Source organism: Naegleria lovaniensis, assembly GCF_003324165.1.
Source record: "Naegleria lovaniensis strain ATCC 30569 chromosome Unknown tig052, whole genome shotgun sequence".
In the NCBI taxonomy this organism is placed as follows: domain Eukaryota; phylum Heterolobosea; class Eutetramitea; order Acrasida; family Naegleriidae; genus Naegleria; species Naegleria lovaniensis.
In genome coordinates, this window is record NW_025407874.1 from 103,789 (window position 1) to 126,938 (window position 23,150).

Below are 23,150 nucleotides of genomic sequence, written 5' to 3' on the forward strand. Positions count from 1 at the left end.
AAAAACGGATAATAATGTGTTATTATTATCGGCTAACAAAGGATGATGAATTGATAATAGTGAGTGGTACAAGAGTTATGTTGTAGCACACGTTGATGATGAAGATGTTACGAAAATATATCGTTGAATATGAAGACCAACAACAACAATTTAGAGAATATATTGTTCAATGTTGTTGTTTAGTGTGGTAATGATAATAAACAACACAATTGTTGTACGATGAGAACTGTGTGGGCTACGTTTTTGAGTCTGGTAGTTGGTACACTTCCCTCCTCGTTATTGTTGTTGATGATGAATGAACGACCGCAACAAGCACAGCCCTTCTGTTATGAATTTTTTTTGTTGGCGCCCAATTGCCATGCACCAGTTTATGAGTCGATCAAACACTTGTTCAGAGGATTAACAAACATCAACAGAGGACGTTCCTTAGAGTTTCCAACACATCTTATCATGGTTGTCGTATGATCAAGAGTTTCACCACAAAAAAAATGTTGAAACGGCTCTTACAAAATCATCATGTCATTCTCGCTTCTCAATCTCCGAGACGAAAGAAAATATTGATAGAGAATGGTGGACTTGAATTTGAGAAGGATTTTGTCATGATTCCATCATTATTTGATGAAAAGTCATTGGATAAAAAGAGTTTTCCAACACCGAAAGATTTTGTGATTGAAAATTCGAGATTGAAAGCATTCAACGTGTTTAATGACTTTAAAAATTTAAAAGAAAATTTAATTGTTATTGGAAGTGATAGTGTTGTGGTATACGAGGAGCACATATTAGAGAAGCCTGTGGATGAAATGGACGCCATTAACATGCTTCAAATGTTAAGTGGTAATACGCATCGAGTCCTGTCTGGAGTTTCAATTTATATCAAGACAGGAAATCAAGTGGAACAATTAGTCACATTTGCAGCAGAGACAAAAGTATTATTTGACACTCTTACTTTGGATCATATTAAAGAATACATTGAACGGGAGAGCCATTTGATAAGGCAGGTGCCTATGGAATTCAGGATTTAGGCGCTGCTTTTGTGAAATCCATTGAAGGAGATTACCATACAGTGATGGGCCTACCATATCAACTTCTCTACACACATTTACGAAAAGCTTTGTCAAACTCTGACCAATAATTATTCTTAATTAGTGCACATTTATGATATAAATACAGCGTATTCGAAAGACAACAAGTGATAGAGTTATTCCGTGAGCGTTTTCACCAAACCAACTCGAAATATTGCTTAAAAGATGAATTTGATGAATATAGAATTTAAGAAGGAACTGTTGGACCATTAACAAAAAGGTGAAAAGACCACTAGAAATAGAATTTCAACACATACCTATTTTCCTTGCTTAGATACAATTCTGTAACGTCACCTGCCAGCCCACACAGTTTTTGGAAAGGTTATTGTCATGCCCTTCATAATAATCATGCTCTGCTGTTTTTACATATACAATATTTGTGCTTATCTTTAAGGTATTTGTTCCTGACTCTACGTAAAATAGGGATGACATCACATGGGAGTCGGACAACTCCAGGATCTATAGAATTCATCATTCAAAGATGATTCAACAGGTTCATGCTGAACTTGATGGGAATGAGGTGCATCATCATTTGAAAAAATGCTTGAAAAGCTTTCCGACGAAGTCATTGGTCAAATCTTGTCCTATGGGTCGTTGTATGAATTCAAAAGCCTCTCGTTATTGAACAAGGAATTTCATCAGCGTCACTTTGAGGATGAAAACTCGATCGTGATTCTAGAATTTTTATCTTTTATTATTGGAAAGGAATTCCCTCATGCAGCAACATGATCACCATAAACGTGTTTGGATAGAGTTGGAAACATTCAAAGAATACGTAAGCAAGCATGCTTTGCTCAAACGAAAACGCAACGTTAAGGAGATTGAACATGAAACTACATATCTTGACTGTTTAAAAGTCATTAGTTATGAGAATGGTTGTTGGATTGAACATTTGAAAAGCAAATCATATTCAGAGATGGATACCTTTCAATATTCACCAGCTGTAAAAGAGAGGGCATTAACCACGCGTTTTGAAGGAAGCCATATTCATGATCAATTGCTTGAAAATATGGGTTTTACTTGTGAAATGTGGGTATCTTTCTCTCAACATTCGTTTTTCCCTGTGCTTTGTACGATTAGTGACGTGAACTGGACCAATGGTTTTGGCTTATTTGAATATTCGAATAACAGCATGGAAATATCAGACACCATTAATTGGTTTATTCATGATTGGTATGTCGAGGATAAATATTTTGTGACAACACCCATTCCTTCTACTAACGAATGGGTACACTATGCAGGTACTTTTGATTTGACCACGTGTGTTGCTTCTCTATACGTCAATGGAAAGTTGGTAAATCAAAAAACGATCCCTGATCATGGCTTGGAGCTAAATGAGTCCATGCAAATGGTCATTGGGTACTCTGATTATTGCAACGATATTGGTTATCATGTCATTGGAGAATACACAGACATTCGAGTGTGGAATGTTTGTAGAACTCAAGAGCAAATACAATCCACTATGAATCGAAGAATTTTCAAATATAATTTCGACAGAAAGACAAATCTCGAACACTTGATATTCAACTATTATCCAGACCCAATATTGGACACTCGCAAATGTATTAAGAATAAGGCGCCCAATCCCAAGTATCAGTCCAAAGAATATGACGCTGAGTGTGAATGGAGTGTGGTGTGTCAACCCATAGCTTGCGTCACACATATTAAGCAGTAATCTTTTATTACATTATATTTCTATGACTAGATCCAGTCATAGACACCAATAACATCAATAACATTATATATATATATAAATAATGATTATGATTTTGGTCAAACCTATTCTTATCGTTGTGTGCTGTTTTTCAAAGACTGACTCTCCATTTCGAAATGCTTTTGAGATTTGGTGAGGTTGGGATTAATTCCCAACAACGAGAATAAATTCGAAAAAAGTTTCAAAAATGAAAACTGAGATTCAAGCCATCGTGTTGGCCGGAGGAGCCGGTGTTCGGCTCTATCCTCTCGTGGACCAACATGCACCAAAAGCTACTCTTCCTATTGCAAATAAACCCATGATTCATTATACACTCACTTATTTGGAGAAGAATGGATTTAAAGAGGCAATTGTTGTTGTGTTGGCTAATCAGCAACGAGAAATGAATCAAGCTTTGAAAGAATATAGAGGCAAAATTTCAATTCAACTCAAGATTGTTGATTCAAAAGAGGCCAACGAAAATATGGACTCTGCAGAAGCATTACGAGCAATTTATGATTTAATTTATACTGATTTTTTAGTCATCAGCTCCGACTTGATTACGGATGTACCTTTATTGAATGTTTTGGATATACACAGACAACAAAATTCTTCTCTCACTCTTCTCTTAAAGGATGAATCAAATATTAGTTCGAGTGATTCCGATGAAATAGATTATTTTGCATTGACAAATTATGAGAGAGCCGCTGTTCAACAATTTGTTGATTCCGAACAACCAATTTCTGCAATGCAAAGACGAAAAAAGTTGGCTCTCAAACCACCTCGTGTCATTATGGATCAAGTATTAGACTCTGAGGACAAATCACTCTCCGTTCCACGTTCATTCATGAGAAGATGGCCCAATTTTACACTCACAAAAGGTCTCAAAGATTCACACTTGTATATTTGTTCCAAGTGGATTGCTGATTTGCTTTTACAAAAACCAGAAATGGAATCTTTGAAACACGATGTGATTCCATTCCTTGTTGATTCACAAAATTTACCAAGCGACAAATTGGACGAGGTTCTCTCAAAGATAGTGCCACCATTTTTACAGACGGAGGCTTACAAGATGAGTACAACAGACACATGTGCTGACGATTTGATTAGGGTCTTTGCATATGTTGTTCCTCCACATGAGGACAAGGCAACCACGTCAACCTCTCCAAAGAGTTTGAAACCAGGATTATTTTGCAAGAGATGTAACACAATTTCCTCGCTCCTATATATTAACAGAGAGGTAAGTTTTTCATGAATTGGATTTTATGAAATTTTGGAAATTGGTATATTTCAACATTCCACAATGCAGATTGCAAGAAAGAACAATATTTCATTCTTTGAAGAGCTAGCTCAATATAAGAACACCCCAGCATCAGCTGCTGGAGACTCATATCTTTTGGGCCCTGACTGTGTAGTTGGAGAAGGCTTAATATTTACCGGTATGAACAAGAAACTTCGACCAACCATCAAAAAGAGCAATGTTGGTAAGCAATGTAAGATTGGACAAGCTTCTAAAATTGAAAACTCGGTGGTAATGGACAATGTGACTATTGGAGACAAGTAAGTATTTATACGAATTCAACACCGTCACTTGACTGCTTTATTCATTTTTGTGTAAACACGTATGGAACGAATTGATTTTATGTTTGTCAAACCCTATCACAGCTGTGTCATCTCCAACTCTGTTGTTGCTACTGGAGTCACCATTGAATCTGGAACCAAGATGATCAGTTGCCAAGTCGGGCCAAACTTTAAGGTTGAGGCGAACGAATATAAGGATGAGCAATTGACAGGAGGAGACATGGAACTCTAAATCAACAATTCATGCACACAATGATTTCAAATAAATATTTTGATTTGTTCAGGTTTGTCACCTACTTTAAGAAAACACGCAAGCTTAAATAATTTGTGTTTTATTATTATTTTAATAGAGTGAAAAAAGATGATTTAGAAGAGACCACCGAAAGCATCAGCATCATCCTCGGATTCGGATTCCTTCTTCTTTTCTTCCTCCTTAGCAGCAGCTGGAGTAGCAGTAGCAGCTGGAGCAGATCCGGCAGCAACACCACCACCAACAGTGGTCATTTTTGTGATGAGTGATTCAACCAAAGATGGAGTAGCATATTTAGCAAAGACTTCAGCAGAGGTCTTATCAACATTCACACCAGCAGCCTTGGTGAGAGCAAGAATGTTTGATGAGGTGATGTCCTTTTGAGCATCAACCAACAAGAGAGTTGCGTAAGTCAAAGCAGAAGCGACGTCTGAGGAAACCATTGTGTGGGATAGGGTTGTGGCGTATTTTTTTCAAAACAAAATTTTTTTTAAAATGGTCAACCTAGGTGGGCAGTTTACAATAAAAGGTTGTGGCATGGTTTTTAACGAACTTTTTTTATTTGAAATTGAATTTCAATCTGTGGAATGAACATCCGGTTGAGAATGAACCGTATTAATGGGTTCGTTAAAGTTGTTTCCTTTACAGTTCCTGGTATGCCTTTTTGTTCATGACTTCACCGTTGGTAACGTAACAAAGCTCGACTTGTCGTCATCTTCAATGAAATTCTAAATTCCAGAATTCTATCAAGCGCTCGCATTATTATTATTATAATTTTTCGGATTCATGCAGTGAATGTATGTTCTCCAGCCAGTTGTTGATCCAAGAAAAATGTCTCAACACAACAACAAGCCTGTTCTCACTTACTTTAGCTCGAGAGGTAAATCAGAAATTATTCGGTTGCTTTTAGCAGAAGCAGGTATGTGACCCTATCAAAGCACCCGATTCTCTAATTGATCGGAAAATGGGGTTGGCTTACGTGGATGTTTTGGTTATTATTCAATCCCGATGATCTTTTGTTATGATTATAATATTAAATATATTCATTTACATGGACCTCTTGTTGAAATATTTACAGGAGTGGATTATGAAGAAGTTAATGTTGGTGTTTGGCATCCAACTGATAAATCTGAGCAATTCCAACAACTCGTTCAAAACGGTAGCTTAGCCTTTGATGCTCTTCCAAGTTACAAGGATGATCAAATCTTCCTTGTTCAATCTGGTGCGATTGTTCGATATGTTGCAAAACGATATGGTTGAGTGGAAGTAATCTCGTTGAGGAGAGTCTTGTTGATCAATTCTATGAGGGAGTGTTGGACATTACCACTCAACTTCGTTCTGCTTTCAATGTCATGTATCCAGTCACGAAAGAAGTATCCAATTCCAGCATTGAGGAAACCATGGACAAGATTGCACGAGAGAAATTACCCAAATTTATTTCATACTTTGAAAGAGCACTCAAGGGAAAGACTTTCCTCGTGGGCGAGAAGATTTCCTATGCCGATATTGGATTGTTTTATGTGATTGATAATTTATTGGAATTGAATGCAGAATATACCAACAAGTTCATTTTGGAGAAGAATGAAAATTTAAAAGCATTCCATGGTCGAATTAAGAGCAGAGAGGGCATTCACAAACATGTGACAAATCCTAATCGATTTCCTAAACAAAATTTACCAGGTTATGAAACAGTTCTTTCGAAAATTGTTCAACAATAGAGAGTAATTGCGTCAGGCAGGGACGGACCATTTCATGTGTGTGAAAGCTCTTTAAATTAATTCGGATTGGTATTCTTTCAATATTTTCACACCAAATAAAAATGTCCTCAAAACTCACTTCACTTTCTGCTTATCGGTCGTTGCTGAGAGCCAGTCGTCTGGTATTCAATGGCGACACCCGAACACTCAATCTTTCTCTCCGACAAATACGTACTGAATTTGAAAAGAATAGATTTGAAAAGGATGAAAAGAAGATACAAAAACTCATTTCCGATGCTCAGGAAGCCTCCTCATTTTTAATTTCCTCCGTTCTCCAGGGAGTGAAAGAACAAGATGGCTTCAAAATTCGACTCAATAAGAAACAAGTAGAGGCTAATTTGGATGCTAACGTAACAATTAAAGGAATTGATGATCAATATTTGGAGAATTTAGAAAGAAGAGCCGGAAGGAAAAAGAATAGAGGAGAAAATAGTGCTGATGAGACGGCTGTTGAGCAACAACAACAACCTTCAACGGAATCTAGTTGTTGCAAATCATCCTCTCAACCTGCAAGTAATTAAGTAGCTTGCTTCAACGAACCAATTTTGAAACTGTTGAACAAACTTATTCGGATCCAACACGAACCAAAGCAAGGATATTAATGTTGTCATTGAAAGTTAAGGGAAATCTCTATTCAAACATCAATATCATCACTGACAACTCGTATATGGAATTAAATCATGATTTCCATCAATTCAATCAACATGATGGTATTAATTGTTTCCAGTTCATCCATTTTGATTTAAAGATAAAAAAAATTATTCAAATAATAACGAGCAACTTGTTGAGTCTTGAAAATGATAAGAAGAGCTACCACAACCACTTGCCGAGGATTGATAACAACATTAACCTCTAAAAGATCCATAAATTCGGGTTCATCATTGGCCTCTTTTGTAAAAGCAATGTCATCGTCTAGAATGATTCATACGACTAGCAATTATAACTCTTTCATGAAAAAGAGTCATCATTCCATGAACAACAATCATCATCATCACTACAATAACATAATACAATCTTCATCGTTCCATATGAATTTAAAAACTTTGAACTCATCAAGTAACAAGAAACAAGATCCAGACCTCTCCGAACTCAGATACATTACAGTGAAAACTCCCGATGATGTGGTCAAAAACGCAAACGTGATTATTGAATGGTTGAAAAAAGAAGGAGATTCAGTAGAAGATAATGAACTCGTTTGTAGAATTGATAGGCAACCAATGGTGGGCGATGAGATTAGAGAAATCCATGCCGAGTACAAGGGAAAAATTCATAAAATACCATTTCAACCAGCGCCTACTCAAGAACAAATTGGAGAAAAACTGAAAGCTGTCATGTCACCAAATCAAGATTTATTTATTTTAGAAACAACAGAGGGAGAAATTAGGTCTCAAGAAGGAGTTATTGCCAAGATTAAGAGATTTGTGAAGAAGTATGGTATTTTGGGAGTTGTTATTTATTTTGGAATTTATTTTTTGACTTTGGGAACTTTGTTTTTACTATTGCAAGAGGGATTTTTAGCAACCAAGGATGTATTGGCTTGGTTACATAACAGTGGATTTGACAAATACATTGACATGAATGACTTGAAAAAGTCAGAAAGAAATGCCAACTTTGTGGTTGCTTGGGTATTGACCAAGTTCACAGAACCTGTCAGAATGGCTGTCACTCTAGCCATTACTCCTTATATTTACAAGATTTTGAGAAGATTTATGAGAAAGTAAAGCAGGTGTTTTTAAGTGTCAACATTTTATCTGTATGGAGAGAAAAAAGATTGGCATGAGGCGCAACTTGTGTTTTGAAGTCTTACTACTTTTGATTGTTGAGGTTAAAAATTCTTTTGGGCTTGCTTTTAATACTAGCTTACTTGTCAAGATCAGAAAGATCAGGTTTTTCCTCTGGTTCCTCTTCTCCTTCCTCGCCTGGTTCGTTTTCTGGGAAAGAAGTTTCTTGTTGTGGGAGATAGAAATCTTCCATATTCATTGGCTCATTCACATCACCTCCGGATGCATGCCAATCGTATTGATCCTCTTCATCATCCTCTTCATCAATCCATTTTGTCCAGTCAACTGAAATTTGTCTATTCTTTTGATTGGACTTGGTTAATCTTGGCCAAAATTCTCCTTGGTCCTTTCTCTCAATATTCAAATCAATGGTTCTTCCGGATACTTTCCACTTTGAATTTTCAGTAGAAATTTCAGCAAACAATTCCAAATCTAATTCATAATGATCTCCATGGGAATTGGCTGAAACCTTCAAACGACCCTCGTCTTGCAATGCTACTTTTACATCGGTTGCATCCGGAACTTCCACAGTCACATAAATACGATCGGATCTTGGTGCCCACAAGACATGTGGTCTGTTTAAATGTTCCCAGAAGAATATTCATTGTTTGATTATTTGGTCGTGTGATGATGATAAATAGACATGATATGATACATACGTATGAGAAGAGGAGGTTGCTGCTTCAGACATTTTTTTTGTGAATTTCGGAATTCCCTATCGGGTACGTTATTCCGAGAGTATTTGGATCAGATTGCAATTCAACAATTGAATCAAATTTAATATTGTTGTTTATATGAACACCTTTCATAGGATGACAGTTCTATGTACAGATATCGAATTCGTGTGTGGTCTGAAAAATTTTGTGTTGAGTTTGCAATATACCATTCAACTACAATTTCGCTTAGAAGAATCTCAAAATAAAAGCAATTAATGCAATTAAAATAATTCCAGCATACATGAAATTGACAGCTTTGGTTCGACCAATATGAGGCATCTCAGGTAAATTACTACTGATCATATCTTGTAAACTCGTGGTTGTTGAGGCAATACTTGATCTTCTGCTTTGACAAACAAGTGCCTCGGTTTTCATGTGGAATGTTGTACCTCTCTTTGGAACAAGAGCATTAAGGTTCAATTCACAACAAATTTCTCGAGCCATTTTACGAAGAGAGGTTGGTTCCCCGTGAACGACAAAGACCATTTTTGGCTTTGGTTTCTTTGCAGCCTCAATCCACTTGATAACATCTTCCGTATCACCGTGAGCAGATAATCCACTCACTTGCATAATTTGGCATTTGACATTGACTGTTTTTCCGTGTAATTTGATGTTTTTCACTCCATTAAGCAAATCTCTTCCTCTGGTACCTTCAGCTTGGAAACCACTAATTAGCACAACATTCTTTTCATGGGGAGCCAAGTCTTCAAAATGGAACAAGCAACGACCACCAGTCATCATACCACTGCTACTAATGATGATGCATTTAGAGTAGCCATCCTTAATCTTTTGATGCAATTCTTTCGACTCTTTCGAGCTGTTGTGACAAATGACATCTTTGAGTAATTCGTGAGCATCTTTTTGATGCTCCTCCAATAAATGTTGCTGATAAAAATCTAAGGCTTCAACCGACATGGGGCTGTTCATGTGCACTGGTAGTGTTGGTATTTCCTTATCTCTCATCATTTTAAGGAGGTAATAGGCAATAGTTTGAGAACGACCAATAGCGAATGCAGGAATAAGAATGATACCATCGTTGTCGACAATATGTTGCACGGCTTGTTTCAACACTGGTTTGACTTTGGTTTCAATCACATAATTGATATCTTCTGCTGCTTTTCCAGTTGCAAAATCGACGTGAGACTTTCCTCCATATGTGGCTTCGCAAACGACATAATCTGCTCCTAATGGAAGATGTGGATGTTGTTGCATTGGTGACAGAGTTTTAAACGTTCCCAAGTCTCCAGAAAATATGACCTTTTCTTGTGTGGGGAAAGTAATTTCAACGAAAGAGGATCCCAATAAATGTCCTGCATTGAAAAACTTGAATGAGAATTTGTCTTCTTCTAACTTGCTTTTTACCACTACTCGTTCTCCGTATTTAACCTTTCTAACCAATTTGAGGACGCCCATCACTTCATCTTCAGTGTACAATGGAAGAGCTACTGCATGCTTGGTTGTTTCTTTGCGATTTGCATAATGTGCATCTTCTTCTTGAAGACGAGCCGAGTCAAGTAAAATCAATTCTGTCAAATTATAGGTTTGTTCAGTCATGTAAATTGGACCATTAAATCCAAGAGCATACATTCTGTGAATGCAAACAGTAAAAAATTTGAAAAAACGAGTTGGAGTCATCTCTGATTTTTTACATTTCAATACTTACCTTGGAAGATAACCTGTGTGATCCAAATGAGAGTGAGTAATGATAATGGCATCACACATGGTCTCTACTGGTCTAGACGATGAAATAACTTTCCAGTTTCTCTCTCTGAAGGTTCAAAGGAATCAAAATGAAAATACAGTCGGAATAGGTAAATTACAATTTCGTTCAATTTCATGATCATCATATTCATTAGATAAAACAGTAACATACCTGAGCTCTTTCAATCCTTGATACATTCCGCAATCAATCAAAACGTTCAAACTTCCATACGTAACCATATGCTTGGAACCAGTTACTGTTCCCGAAGCACCAAAAAAGCTCAACTCTGAATGATTAGCAAATACCTCAGGTTTAGGAATTTTGGCAAGTTCTTTTTGAGCTTGCTTTACTTCATCCTTATGCAGTATTCTGATATCGGCCCGAGTCAATTTTGTCTTATCAATGGGCATTCCCTCGACAAAATGAGCTCCTTCTCCTTCATCTTCATATTGAGAGGAAACAAGTTTTTTGTCTGAACCACCTCCTCCGAGAGATGATGAGGCTCCATTGGTGGTTGTCGTGTTATTGGTAGTGTTGGTATTCTCTGTAAAATCTTTCTTGGATGCTGGCATTTTTTTTCTGTTTTTAATTTCTACTTTTAAAGACCTTAAAAAGGAATCTTTAAACACTGAGGAGATAATTGGTTTTTAACACAAAAATGATCATTTTCAAAATCTCCAAGAAAGACGGAAATGATTCACCCGTATATTCTAATTGTGAAAAAGAGAAGAATCATTTTGCACGGTCGTTTGCTAATCAAAATGAAGCTCCAAACAAGTTTCATGACAGTTCATCAGTCTGACGAGAGGGGCTGAAGAGCGAACTGTGTAGATAGTGTTGACATCTCGCTTTTAAAAAAATCAAAGATGATCAAATCCTCGCTGCGTATTGCTGCCATAGGTTTCGGAACAGCCGCTCCAGCCTTTGCATTGTTCGCTGCCAAAAGTAAGTGATATCTTTTGAGTGTTGTGCGAATTTGAAAATCTTGATCTTGTAGTGGGTCATCAAGTGGACATTTATGAAAAATTTCCAGAAGCAAGACCTATTGGAAGTGGAATTTTGCTTCAACCTACAGGTAGGCATTAAATCATGCATGAAATTCAAAATGTTCTGACAAGTGGCATTTGACAGGAATGAAAGTGTTAGATTCGCTCGGACTTTTGGACACAGCTCTTTACTATGGACAAAAAATTGATAGACTCTATGGCTACACCGATCGTTCTCTTCTCATGCCATGGAAATTCACCAATGATCAATTTCAACACAAAGTTCTCGATTTACAATACAAACATTTGGGAGAGCACTTTTTCGGATTGGGAATTCACAGAGGAACACTTTTTCAGATTTTGCATCATGCAGTTTCGAAACAGACACCTCAAATTTCTCTCAAGTGTGGATTCAATATTTCGAGAGTGGAAGAACGTGAAGTATTTGACTCGAATGGAAGGAAGAGAGGTGTGAAAAGTAGATTGTTTTTTCACACGAATAATGATAATAATAATGGAAATTCCAAAAACAAAGGACCAATGAATCAAGGATCTGAGCATAAAGAGGAGCAAGAAATCGATACAGAATATGATCTCGTTGTAATTGCTTCTGGAACACACTCTCGATTAGGAAATTTCGAAAAAAGAAAAGCAAAATTGTACGAATTTGGAGTTTGTGGGTGAATGCTGTAGATACATGCAATTTCAAAGAGAATCAAACACTCTTCAGAAATATAGAAATGCCAAATACATGTCAGGAATCTTACCAATTGGAAAATTATTGAACCATTCCCAACATTTGAACCCTGCTGCTCCATTATGCAATGATTTGAACCCTTCATCGAATACATGCAACAACAGCATTGGCATGGATCACCATCCACATGCTCATGGAGATTCCCTAGTGAGTATTTTTTGGAGTTTGACTCGAAACGATTATCTCAAATTTAAAGAAATGAGTTCCCAAGGCGAGGATTTTCATGAATTTAAACAATCCTTAATCAATTTTTGGCCTCAACTCTCCACATTTATTTCTCAAATTCAATGTAAAGAGGAGTTTACCTACGCCACCTATAACGATGTACAGATGCATCCTAGGGATTGGCTCTCTGAGAAGGGAGGGTCATTATGATTGGAGATTATTGTCATGGAACTTCACCTCAATTAGGACAAGGAGCAGGTAAGTGTGGATGTTCAACCGATACCATTCATTCCTGACATGAATATTTATATAATAACAACCATATGTTTTTTGATTTTTGGAATTGAAAACTTTCAGGACTTGCCCTTATTGATGCCTATATCCTCAACGAATGTATTCAAGCTTACCATATGGAACACAAATTTCAATCTCTTCAAGAAGCGCTTCATGCCTACACTCAACAACGAGCAAGTCATGTCATTGGTTATCGATTGGCCTCTCGAATTCTCACTCCATTCTTTCAAAGTAATTTTCATACAGTGTCCTACTTGAGAGATTTGGTGATGGGTCCAATGTGTTCGATTCCACCTGCACGATGGTTCATGTTGAGAACATTGGCAGGAATTCAAAGTGGATGGTTTGATACATTTGATACAAGTCCTACTTTTTAAGATTTTCAAGAATGACTCAGTAAGCGTTCTGAGAAACGAATTTGATTGGTGCACAGGTTGTTTGTGGTTTAGAGGTTTAGAAATTAAAACAAGACTCGTATTAGTAAAAAGTTGAGGAAGGTTCAAAACTGGGTGCGAAAAAATGAAAGAACGTCGAAGGCTTGATTCAAGCACGAACGAACCTTCAAGTAGTAGAGGTTCTCAGGGTCAACATAGATCACGTAACCCGAATTATTCTGCAGAATCTTATCATCCCTATGATAGAAATCAACGTAATAATAATCGCCACAGGAACAATGATAAGAGAGATGGTAATAACAGTCATCATGAGAATCGGAACCATAACAGACCACAGGAAGGCTCTTCTCAAAATGATCGCTCTCGAAACAATTACAACAATTCTACTTACAATAATAGCAATTACAATACAAACAATTCAAGAGGCAATGATTCAAGAAATTATCAAGGCAGTGGTAAGAAGAATGAAGACAAACTCGTAGAAAATCAATCTTTAAATGGAAAATGGCAGAAACTGAAAGAAATTGCCGAAAAACCTTCACAACTTTATGATTTTAACAACAAAATTGATGTTGTGTATGATATTAATGGAGTTCTAATTATTGGACAAGAACGTCTTTTAACATTAAGGCTTCGCGCTAATGATGCTGAGACAAGTATCACTCCCTACACTCATAATTCACCCTTATTGGAAATACTGTAAGTATACTAATTTGAGAAATCACCAACTTGAAAAATTGCACCCATTTTTAAACGCCATCTGTAAATCAACAGTCACAGAGACGCGAATGTTTATATCATGTGCCATAACCATTTCTATTGCTACGAACTAAATATCAGCAACGTTAGTTTAACTTGTAAATACAAATCAAAGGAGCTTGAGAGACTAGTTCATATGGAATGGTATTCTGATAATGAAATTCTAATATGTGACATCCAAGGAGGAATTTTCATCTTTAATACAACCATGAATGTCATGGATGAATGTGTATCTGGAAATCTTGGTCTCCCATACGGTTTGTGTTGGTTCTCTGTTTGTAGAGAACGAAACTGGCTATTCGCATCTGGAAGGAATACCGATTTAGAGATGGGTTCTCTCAGTTCAATGAAAATGCAACGTGACACACCAACTTCAACCTTCGAGAGAGGTGGAGGTAAACAAGAAGAGGTGAAATGCTGTACTTTGTGGGAGATTGGTGCATTGCAGTGGGCTACAATACCAAAAAAATTGGTTTATTTACAGTCATTCAACCCAAGTCTGGAAATGATCACACTCTCAAACTTTCCAAGTTTCAAATTATTGACCCAGCCACAGAGTACTCTCATTTGTTAGCAGACAAATTCAAGATATTGGTCGTGTCAAGAAATGGAGCAAATTCCAAAGTAAGCATTTATCGCAAATCCAAAAGCGAACACAGAATTGAACCAAACAAAAAAACCCAGATCTTTGAAGAGTGCTCAACTGCTTCGTTTTGTTCGCCTCAAAGTCAATGGATCACTTCCTTTTACTGCCGAGATGACCTTATTGTGTTTGGTACGCAAATTGGAAAAGTATATGTTTTTGATTTGTTGAAATAAACAAATTTTCAAAATGTGATCATGACAACAATCTCCACAAATTGTAGTAGACAAAGGCTTTCATTGGTTAAACCTTTCAACTGCTTCTTTCATAAAATCTAATTCTGGAAAGGGTTGACCCGCCAAAAATGCCGCAACTCTACAATTCCAAACCGTTGGACGACCTTTCTTTGAATCCGTTGAAGGATTTATCGGGAGGACGAAGATTATATCAACAAGAACCCATAGAAAGCAATCAAAACATCCCAATCATAATAATATTAGCCTTGTTGAGGAAGAAACAAACTTGAGGTTCGGCAAAGAAGATTTAGCTGCTTGTGATGATACTCGAGTAGATTCAGAAAATTCAAAACAATCTCGATCGCTTCAAGAAAAGGAGATTCTTTTAAATAATAGTTATTTCTATCGGAAAGAAATGAAAAAAATCAAACAGCAACAAATACTAATTCTCCCCGAACGTTTCAAAATAATAGTTTCATCAACTCATCATTCCCTTCTTCCCGAACCGCACCTATTTTCGAAAATTCAAATTTAATAGATGATCAACGAAAAAAAGATCTCTCCATGCTTTATGACTTGTATTCAAAAGAAAAGCAAAACGGAAATGAATTTAAGAGCTTACAATTTTTAGAGGAATATATTTCGACCTTCATTCGTTCAATTCCAGAAAACCAGCTCACCGCTGAGGAATTGGAGCATTTGAGAAGATTAACTGAAAAATTTATAGTTAAATGCAACGTTGTTGCAATGGATTACTTGACCAATCAGAGGAACAAAAATATGAGTAAGGCTTGTCTTGACAAGGCAAAAAATATCATTGATCTTTATGGACGAATTGTTTTTAAAGAGGAGGAAGAAAAGGGAACAAAGCTGTTAGTGTCTACACTTAGTAATTTTTCAGTTTTTTACAAAGAGTAAGTGGAATTTTGATGAAAATGGCACTAAAAACTACCCGAAACAGATGTGGAAATCTAGAAAAAGCTTTAAATGCTCTCAATCTAGCTCAAAAGGCAGAAACTCATTTCAATGCAAGTTTAGAGCTTAATTTTTGTGCGGTATTGTCCCAAATGAATCGACACGAAGAGGCGTTAAATCATGGTCTAGAAGCATTAAGACAATTAGAGCTTTTCAAGAAACTCAATCGAATCAAACACAACATTGCAAGTTGCAATGAAACGTTAATCATTGCTTTTTACAATGTAGCTGTTGAATATGAACATTTAAAGCAAACAACATCAGCAATGGAATACTACTCGAAAGGTTTTTCCCTCTCATTGAAGTGCTTGGAACCGATCATCCAACTACCAAACGTTTGAGAGAGTCCCTAGAGAAATTTCGATCGAAAAATCTGGTCAAAAACAATGCCAGCGCAAACACTTCCATCGTTGCAGAGAATGCATCAAAATTATCAGCACGACCATCGACACTCACTTCAGACTCTCGAGGTACTCATGTACGAAAAGTCAAGCCACCTTCGCTGGTTCTTCCTCAACCAACAGCTCTCAAAAAACCTCTAGCTCAGGAGGCTCTTCATCCGGTAACAGAAGTTCTGATCATTTTCAAGAGTCTCTATCTGAAAAGAGGAGAACTCAGAGTACCAACTTGTCACTCAACACGAGTACAGTGAGTATACCTCCTACATCAAAATCCACCCCTCCTGGATTACCACAAAGTGTCGGTTCACACAACAATTCATTTCGAAGAAGTTACAGGAAAGCACCTAACCTCCTCAAAAATCCATCCCTCTCACAGAAAACAATCTCGAGCTACATAACAAAATTTCTTCCTTGCATTTCTATGCCACTCTCATTCAGAAAGTATTTCGAGGGTTTTGGACAAGGAAAAAGCTTCGGGAAGAACGGTCGATACGATACAGTTACAGGCCCATTAAGGATGTTGAATTAATGTATGAAACTTTTTTGTTGAACCATGAAACATTATGTCGAACGAAGCTGCAAAGAAGATCCTCCATGAATCGACAAGTCGCGAATGTGACACAAAATGAAGACAAAGTACACATTTCACGACAACATCGCGCAATGGTGGCACGACCTCCCTCTCCTCCAAAAGTTGACATGGCCAGCAAGACAAAAATTCTTGTTAATGACATGACTTCAACGTTGAAGCAATTGGAAAATGTGTTGAAGAATGATTGAATAAACTCTCACCATTGTTTCTCATGGGTCGCCCTGACGTTAGATCATGTGAAATTTCATTGCCAATATCATGATTCTTTTTAATGACACACAGAATAAATAAAAATTTAGAGTTTCTTCCAGACAGTCTTCAACTCCATGAAAAGATCAGCACCAAAGGTTGAAAGTTCAGCTCCACCAACTCCAGATTGCTTACGTGTTGGCCATGGAACTTGGCAAAGACATGGTTGACTGGCATTCAACCACAATGATCCAACGCACAATTGTCTTCCAACACGTTCCAATCTTTCGTCACTGCCAGAAATGACAGATGCAGCCAATCCATATTTAGTATCGTTGGCCAATCGGATAGCCTCTTCTTCAGTTTCAAATGTCATGACACTCAAAACAGGGCCAAAGATCTCTTCCTTCCAAATGGTCATATCAGGGGTGACATTGGTGAAAATAGTTGGGGCCACAAAGAATCCCTTAGTTGGATCTTGAGCCTTAATAACTTCTGGTCGGCCACCACCAACAAGTGCAACAGCTCCTTCCTTCTTACCAATTTCAATATAATTCATAACCTTATCGTATTGAATCTTGCAGACTTGAGCACCATGAGTTACAGTCTTGTCAAACAATGAATCTCCAGTAACAATCGTCTTGGTCTTTTCAACCAACTTGTCCATCAATGGTTGATAAATACTCTTTTGAACCAAGAGTCTTGATGTTGCAGAACAAATCTCACCCTTATTTGCGAAAATACCTCCAACAATGGACTCAATAGCAACACTCATGTCACAATCTGGATTTAAAATCATGAATGGATCAAGGTGAATTTCACAGCATCCTACTTACCTTCGAAAACAATAATAGGACTTTTACCACCCAACTCGAGAGAACAACGAGTCAATGTTGGCAAACAAGCAGCACCAACCTTCAAACCAGTAGCCAAAGATCCAGTAAATGAAATCTTCTTCACACGAGGATCAGAGGTCAATAAATGTCCCATCTTGTAGCCATAACCAGCAACAATATTGACCACACCCTTTGGGAAAATATCTTTAATGTAATCAGCCAATACGAGAGCAGTCATTGAAGTGTATTCGGATGGCTTGAGAAGAATGCTATTACCTAGATTGTTGTGTTTTCAATGAAAAAATCCATATCCATTGTGTGATGTGAATCATGATCATTTCCAAATTATTGTTAACATCATCCATACATACGAGATGAACATGATCAATCACGAATCCAAATATTAAAAACATACCTGTAATCATGGCTGGAGCCAACTTCCACATCAACAACAACAATGGATAATTGAATGGTAAAATTCCCACACATGGTCCGATGGGTTCATAACACAACCGATTCGAGAGACCCCACTTCTCCGAGTCATGATGAGGATTCACTCGTCCATCCAACTTTTCCTGAACATATCCAGCCAATGAAGCATAATATCTCAAAGTATTACAACATTCATCGACATCACCAATACTCTCAAAGAAAGTCTTTCCGTTATTCTTGGATTCAAGTTCAGCCAATTCATTCATATTCTCTTGGATCTTGTCTGCCAAACGGTTCATACAGGCAGCCCGCTCCTCGATGGGAGTTTGGGACCATACAGAGAAGGCCTGTACAGTGGAATCAAGGGCTTGGGAGATTTGATCGGGAGAGGCTTGAGTAACGAGAGCAATGACTTGTTCCGTACATGGATTGATCACTGGAATGTACAAGTCGTCGTGAGGAGTGGTAGATTCTTCGGATTCACGTGAAACGAATTCATTGTTGATGAGAGAGTGATATTTGGGGAGTGAGGAAGATGCCATTTTTTTTTGTAAAAGAAATGCAGCGAGTTCAGTTGACTCGAGGATCTTGTGCTTACAAAATTTCTAAAATGAGACGAGGTGAATAGTTCAGCAATTTGATATTTTTCATGTTTTCAGTATATTCTGAAACAATGTCCATGGGATTTATTCATGAATATGATGCAGCATTTTCCTCTCTTCTGATATGTTGACAGTTTGTTGAGAGGGTAACTGTTGAGAGCACACCTCTCGGAACAGTTGATTTAAGTCAAATAATTCTAGCTTCCAACTGAAAATAGGTCCAAAGAAGTTGGTTACGAACACAATTGAAAATACAAGAAACATTTAATTCTTCGGAAGGGATGTCTTGTTGAAGTAGAGAATAAAAAATGCTCCGTAAAGTACTTGCCACGTTCACGTACCATCAGCATCATCCTTCACAACAAGCACTACAAGGGATGAGAGTGTTCTCATCATCAGTAAAACAAAATATTAATAATAATAATATTGGAATGGAATATTTTCAAAGTTGTTATCATTTCTCGTCATCAATGAAATACTTTCCGAGGGACTGCCATCGGCAAGGAATGAACGGAATGATGAATGATTTCAGTATTCATACTACTACTAATGGAGACCAACAATTATCATCATTAATACGATCCAAAAACAAAACAGCAATTGTTTTAAAGAATAATACTATTTCAAATTGGAATTTCATATCCTCGTCGGGTCGGGTTCATCCTTTAACTTTACTGGCCAATGTTACAGCGTCATTACAGACACGACAATTTTTGAATGTATTGGCTAATATTACAAATTCTGCCAATCATAACCATCGTGGAATTAAATTTGTAGAACAACGGGTGATTGGATATAAACCCGAACAAGTCTATCATGTGGTTTCTAACGTAACAGATTACAAACATTTTGTACCCAATGTCAAAGATTCGGCTTTTGTAAATTTGGATAAGGCAACAACAAGTCCACCCGATGAGAATGGTTTGTAGAGAAGAAAACAGAGGCTTATTTAACTGTAGGGTTTCCTCCCTTTGTAGAGACCTACATGTCTACTGTGTTTTTGAAAAGTCCTGTGAGTGTTAGAGCTGAATCCAAAAATGTGAAACTGTTTAATAGGTTAATCAATCACTGGGTGATTGCTGAGGGACCTTCAGAAGATACATGCAGATTGACGTTTCATGTCGATTTTGAATTTTCCTCACGTCTTTATCAATCTGTGGCAAATATGTTTTTCGATTTTTGTAAGTATACTTTTCGCTTTAATAAGAAACGCTGATTCATTTCATGGGTCTTTTTTCAAACGGGAAATGGTTCGTGCTTGAACAATGTTGTGAAAAAAATCGCTCCCTTAATTAGTGGTCAAAAATATGACGGATGCTTTTGAAAAGAGATTAGCTCAAGTTTATGGCAAGCCCTCTCAGCAAACTAAAATAGTGTACACTAAAACTCAACAATGCTAGTGACAAGCACAAAATGACTTGTTCGATTTATTGTCGTTGTTGTCTGCTGAACTGTTTCTGTTTGGTTGTCCAAAAAATTGTTGTGCAATTTTCTATGAAAATTTTAGTATTAAGCCAAAATGCACGTAGAGCCAGAAGCCGAAGTTGGTAAATAGTGATCACTATTTGTTTTCATGAGAGTTGGAATGATGATTCTTGGTGGAGTTTTTTGCGTGCGTTCCTTGTACATTCTGTTGAGATCGTTCAGAGAGAACGGTGGCTTGCTGGTTATGGACGGAGACATTCCTAAATGCAACAATGAGAGACATTTCAATGAAATAACAAACTCTAGAAGGTGTGAATAGGTGACATCTAACAGAACGCCATTTCCTGCAAAAATAACTATTGAGAGCTTGGGACAGTACTGAACGAGAAGGTCAAAAAACTCAGCATGTGGCAATCCTGTTTCCCAGCTTAAAAATAAAGTGTCAAGATTGGGGCATTGTTTGATCAGTTGTGCAATTTCATCAAGTTGTCGCGAACCTAGAAGTGTTCCCACTAATTTCAAGCTCGTTAATTGGTGTGTGGAGTGACTTGAAAGTCTCAGTAAGCAAACAGGATTAAATGCGTTTTCAATTCCAAATTTTTGATACTGATCGATCTCTCCGCGATGACATGAAATATTTGATCTGCTTGTTCTTGAGGAAGTGTCGCACCAAGCATGTTCACACTTTGCAGTTTTGTATTGGTTTCTGTCAGAGTTAAAAATCCTTGCCCAACATTGCCAAAAATGTCAATGTGTGTCAAACAACTGAACACACATAATATGGATAGATTATTCATAATTTCGTTATAATTCTCCTCATGAAGATTTGGTAGTAAGAGAGTTGTGAGTTTTTTCATTTCTACTAGACCATTCTGTTGAATTTTTCCTTGAAAGGGCACCAGTGTCGAGGATCTAATTTCAACACTTTCCAAAGTTTCATTGCTGTGAATGATAAGAGAATAGAGATGAGATGATTCTACCATCATACATCCCTCAATCAAAATACTTTGTAACTTGAGCTGACCTAACTCATGAATTTTCTGTGTAGTGCCCACCCGTTGAAAACTGCAATCAATGACTTTCAAGAATAACAACTTTGGGCAATGCTTGGCTACATTGATGAGCACATTGTTTTCCAGCTCATCCAAATTGTCCAAAATTAATCGACTCAAGTTTGCGAATGGTTTGGAAAAAACAATGGTCGACGCCTGCAGGTTAGAGAATTTAGCATTAGAGGAGCGAATAAAAGAAAAAACCAGTTGTTTCTTCTCTCTTCCTCCTAATTTCATCTCTGAAACAGTATTGTTACAGTTTAAAAGTGTCACCAGAGTCATGCAATCACTTGGGGCAAATATTCGAGTCAATGATAGGCCATTTTCTGTATGTTGAGTAGCGAGGGGTAAAATGTGGTATATTAGAGCTGAAATTGGGTCATATTTACATTCTCGTTCAATTTGATAGTCCGATACTTCAATATTTCGAAGTTTAGGAAAAAGAGGAGCAATTTTCTCCTCCCCAGCAAAGTATTCTCTAATTTCCTCAATGATCAGTTCGCGTTCATTGGCTTGCGCGAGCTGCCTCTGATGGGATCCAGCTGGTCTATAGATTAGAGTTTCAAGATTTGATTTTTGAAACTTGGCAATCACATTTTCACAATGGTCAAATTTGACATGTGGGTGTACTCCTCCACTTCCACTAACTTCATCATATTCAAAATATTTAAGGCTTTCAAACGTTTCAAAGATATCAATCACTGATAACAGCCTTGTGTAAACAGATGGCATATTCCTGATAGAGAGATGTGTGAGATTTTCTCGTAAATGTTTTGGAGCTTCCAATGGAAGTAACTGTGGAAAGGTGTTATTTCCATCAATAAGGGCAAATGAAATATAAATCTTTTCAAGTTTTGAGCACCCTATAATCAGAGAATTGAGGTCATTCGGTGTCGTTGCAATGAATCCATTCAAATAAATTTCCTTGATATGTACATGTGAAAATCGGTCGCATGGAAATAGCTCCAAGTTATTTAAAAAATTTGGCACGTCTAAGAATTCGGTAATTTTGTCATTCGTGAGCATTCGTTGTGGTCCACATGACAAATAAATTCGCTCAACCAAAGGATTATTTACACGCAGCCCAAGAGATTTGAATAATCGTTTGCTTTTTTCACTGCTGCATAAATGCATAAAACTGACGTTCCAAAAATTGAGCAATCGTACTGCCTCTCCATTATCAATAAATTGAGAATCTTGAATTGAAGACGTCAAACTTGCCAAAATTATTTCAAAAAGGTGAGGTCCAATTTTTTCCAACCAGCTCAAATCATCACTCGATATTCGCGACGCTGTAGTGGTCGTGTTCTCTACTGCTACATTATTTACACGTATCATGTATGGAAAATTCAATGTATCACTCCGTCGATTTTGAGGCTCACTATTTAAGTACTTGTTTACAAATCGTTCATTACTAATCAAATATCGCCCGAGGAGAGCACAAAACTTCTTATTTAAAAAAGCAAAACGTATTACATGTTTCAGTTCAATCATTTCAAATATGTCAAAAAGTATTTCCACTGGCAATTCCGAGAGAATGCCCAATTGTTGTTGATGTAGATGAGATACAGACTCTTTCGTCATAATTTCCTCCGTTTCATCATGGCAAGCATGACCATTGCCACCATTTGTAATAACCGATTTTTGTTGATCTTTTCTTGTTGGGGTACCATTACCATTTTGTATGATGCAATGATTACTTGTTGATGATCGGATGTTGGATGTTATTTTCGTGTTGGAATGATTGTTGTTGTGGTTGTTAGAACTAGTTCCCGATGAAGAAAGAAGGGACGGCGGTTGCTGATGAGCCATTTTTTAATTATTATTACTTTTTGATCATCATGGTTTAAAAAGCTCTTTATGGCAGTATGCATTCGCTCCTTTTTGTGCTGCTGAGCGGAAATTCAAG

General features: G+C 37.2%; 15 protein-coding genes across 15 annotated transcripts; 10 read left to right on the forward strand and 5 right to left on the reverse strand.

Annotated features, from left to right (window-relative positions):
• Positions 1–488: 488 nt before the first annotated feature.
• On the forward strand, positions 489–1,022 carry C9374_011941 (uncharacterized protein; the record flags this gene model as incomplete). The annotated part of the gene is made up of 1 exon (XM_044687652.1): positions 489–1,022. The coding sequence occupies one exon, from the start codon at positions 489–491 to the stop codon at positions 1,020–1,022; it is 534 nt and encodes a 177-aa protein (XP_044542826.1).
• A 775-nt stretch (positions 1,023–1,797) lies between these two features.
• C9374_011942 (uncharacterized protein) lies at positions 1,798–2,757 on the forward strand (the record flags this gene model as incomplete). The annotated part of the gene is made up of 1 exon (XM_044687653.1): positions 1,798–2,757. The coding sequence occupies one exon, from the start codon at positions 1,798–1,800 to the stop codon at positions 2,755–2,757; it is 960 nt and encodes a 319-aa protein (XP_044542827.1).
• Positions 2,758–2,983: 226 nt separating this feature from the next.
• On the forward strand, positions 2,984–4,588 carry C9374_011943 (uncharacterized protein; the record flags this gene model as incomplete). The annotated part of the gene is made up of 3 exons (XM_044687654.1): positions 2,984–4,015; positions 4,085–4,335; positions 4,441–4,588. The coding sequence occupies 3 exons, from the start codon at positions 2,984–2,986 to the stop codon at positions 4,586–4,588; spliced, it is 1,431 nt and encodes a 476-aa protein (XP_044542828.1).
• Positions 4,589–4,722: 134 nt separating this feature from the next.
• C9374_011944 (uncharacterized protein) lies at positions 4,723–5,049 on the reverse strand (the record flags this gene model as incomplete). The annotated part of the gene is made up of 1 exon (XM_044687655.1): positions 4,723–5,049. The coding sequence occupies one exon, from the start codon at positions 5,047–5,049 to the stop codon at positions 4,723–4,725; it is 327 nt and encodes a 108-aa protein (XP_044542829.1).
• Positions 5,050–5,437: 388 nt separating this feature from the next.
• C9374_011945 (uncharacterized protein) lies at positions 5,438–6,324 on the forward strand (the record flags this gene model as incomplete). Its single annotated transcript, XM_044687656.1, has 3 exons — positions 5,438–5,525; positions 5,685–5,828; positions 5,969–6,324. The coding sequence occupies 3 exons, from the start codon at positions 5,438–5,440 to the stop codon at positions 6,322–6,324; spliced, it is 588 nt and encodes a 195-aa protein (XP_044542830.1).
• Positions 6,325–6,425: 101 nt separating this feature from the next.
• Positions 6,426–6,884, forward strand: C9374_011946 (uncharacterized protein; the record flags this gene model as incomplete). The annotated part of the gene is made up of 1 exon (XM_044687657.1): positions 6,426–6,884. The coding sequence occupies one exon, from the start codon at positions 6,426–6,428 to the stop codon at positions 6,882–6,884; it is 459 nt and encodes a 152-aa protein (XP_044542831.1).
• Positions 6,885–7,265: 381 nt separating this feature from the next.
• On the forward strand, positions 7,266–8,084 carry C9374_011947 (uncharacterized protein; the record flags this gene model as incomplete). The annotated part of the gene is made up of 1 exon (XM_044687658.1): positions 7,266–8,084. One exon carries the CDS (start codon positions 7,266–7,268, stop codon positions 8,082–8,084), a length of 819 nt encoding a protein of 272 aa, XP_044542832.1.
• Positions 8,085–8,223: 139 nt separating this feature from the next.
• Positions 8,224–8,835, reverse strand: C9374_011948 (uncharacterized protein; the record flags this gene model as incomplete). The annotated part of the gene is made up of 2 exons (XM_044687659.1): positions 8,224–8,719; positions 8,804–8,835. 2 exons carry the CDS (start codon positions 8,833–8,835, stop codon positions 8,224–8,226), a joined length of 528 nt encoding a protein of 175 aa, XP_044542833.1.
• A 211-nt stretch (positions 8,836–9,046) lies between these two features.
• C9374_011949 (uncharacterized protein) lies at positions 9,047–11,134 on the reverse strand (the record flags this gene model as incomplete). The annotated part of the gene is made up of 3 exons (XM_044687661.1): positions 9,047–10,448; positions 10,524–10,628; positions 10,734–11,134. 3 exons carry the CDS (start codon positions 11,132–11,134, stop codon positions 9,047–9,049), a joined length of 1,908 nt encoding a protein of 635 aa, XP_044542834.1.
• Positions 11,135–11,428: 294 nt separating this feature from the next.
• Positions 11,429–13,141, forward strand: C9374_011950 (uncharacterized protein; the record flags this gene model as incomplete). The annotated part of the gene is made up of 6 exons (XM_044687662.1): positions 11,429–11,507; positions 11,560–11,637; positions 11,694–12,220; positions 12,279–12,456; positions 12,717–12,728; positions 12,828–13,141. The coding sequence occupies 6 exons, from the start codon at positions 11,429–11,431 to the stop codon at positions 13,139–13,141; spliced, it is 1,188 nt and encodes a 395-aa protein (XP_044542835.1).
• Positions 13,142–13,283: 142 nt separating this feature from the next.
• C9374_011951 (uncharacterized protein) lies at positions 13,284–14,492 on the forward strand (the record flags this gene model as incomplete). The annotated part of the gene is made up of 2 exons (XM_044687663.1): positions 13,284–13,858; positions 13,934–14,492. The coding sequence occupies 2 exons, from the start codon at positions 13,284–13,286 to the stop codon at positions 14,490–14,492; spliced, it is 1,134 nt and encodes a 377-aa protein (XP_044542836.1).
• Positions 14,493–15,301: 809 nt separating this feature from the next.
• On the forward strand, positions 15,302–16,364 carry C9374_011952 (uncharacterized protein; the record flags this gene model as incomplete). The annotated part of the gene is made up of 3 exons (XM_044687664.1): positions 15,302–15,651; positions 15,699–15,997; positions 16,129–16,364. 3 exons carry the CDS (start codon positions 15,302–15,304, stop codon positions 16,362–16,364), a joined length of 885 nt encoding a protein of 294 aa, XP_044542837.1.
• A 636-nt stretch (positions 16,365–17,000) lies between these two features.
• Positions 17,001–18,704, reverse strand: C9374_011953 (uncharacterized protein; the record flags this gene model as incomplete). Its single annotated transcript, XM_044687665.1, has 3 exons — positions 17,001–17,677; positions 17,731–18,006; positions 18,146–18,704. 3 exons carry the CDS (start codon positions 18,702–18,704, stop codon positions 17,001–17,003), a joined length of 1,512 nt encoding a protein of 503 aa, XP_044542838.1.
• Positions 18,705–19,234: 530 nt separating this feature from the next.
• On the forward strand, positions 19,235–20,164 carry C9374_011954 (uncharacterized protein; the record flags this gene model as incomplete). The annotated part of the gene is made up of 3 exons (XM_044687666.1): positions 19,235–19,685; positions 19,742–19,945; positions 20,061–20,164. 3 exons carry the CDS (start codon positions 19,235–19,237, stop codon positions 20,162–20,164), a joined length of 759 nt encoding a protein of 252 aa, XP_044542839.1.
• A 582-nt stretch (positions 20,165–20,746) lies between these two features.
• C9374_011955 (uncharacterized protein) lies at positions 20,747–23,053 on the reverse strand (the record flags this gene model as incomplete). Its single annotated transcript, XM_044687667.1, has 1 exon — positions 20,747–23,053. The coding sequence occupies one exon, from the start codon at positions 23,051–23,053 to the stop codon at positions 20,747–20,749; it is 2,307 nt and encodes a 768-aa protein (XP_044542840.1).
• Between the last annotated feature and the right edge of the window lie 97 nt (positions 23,054–23,150).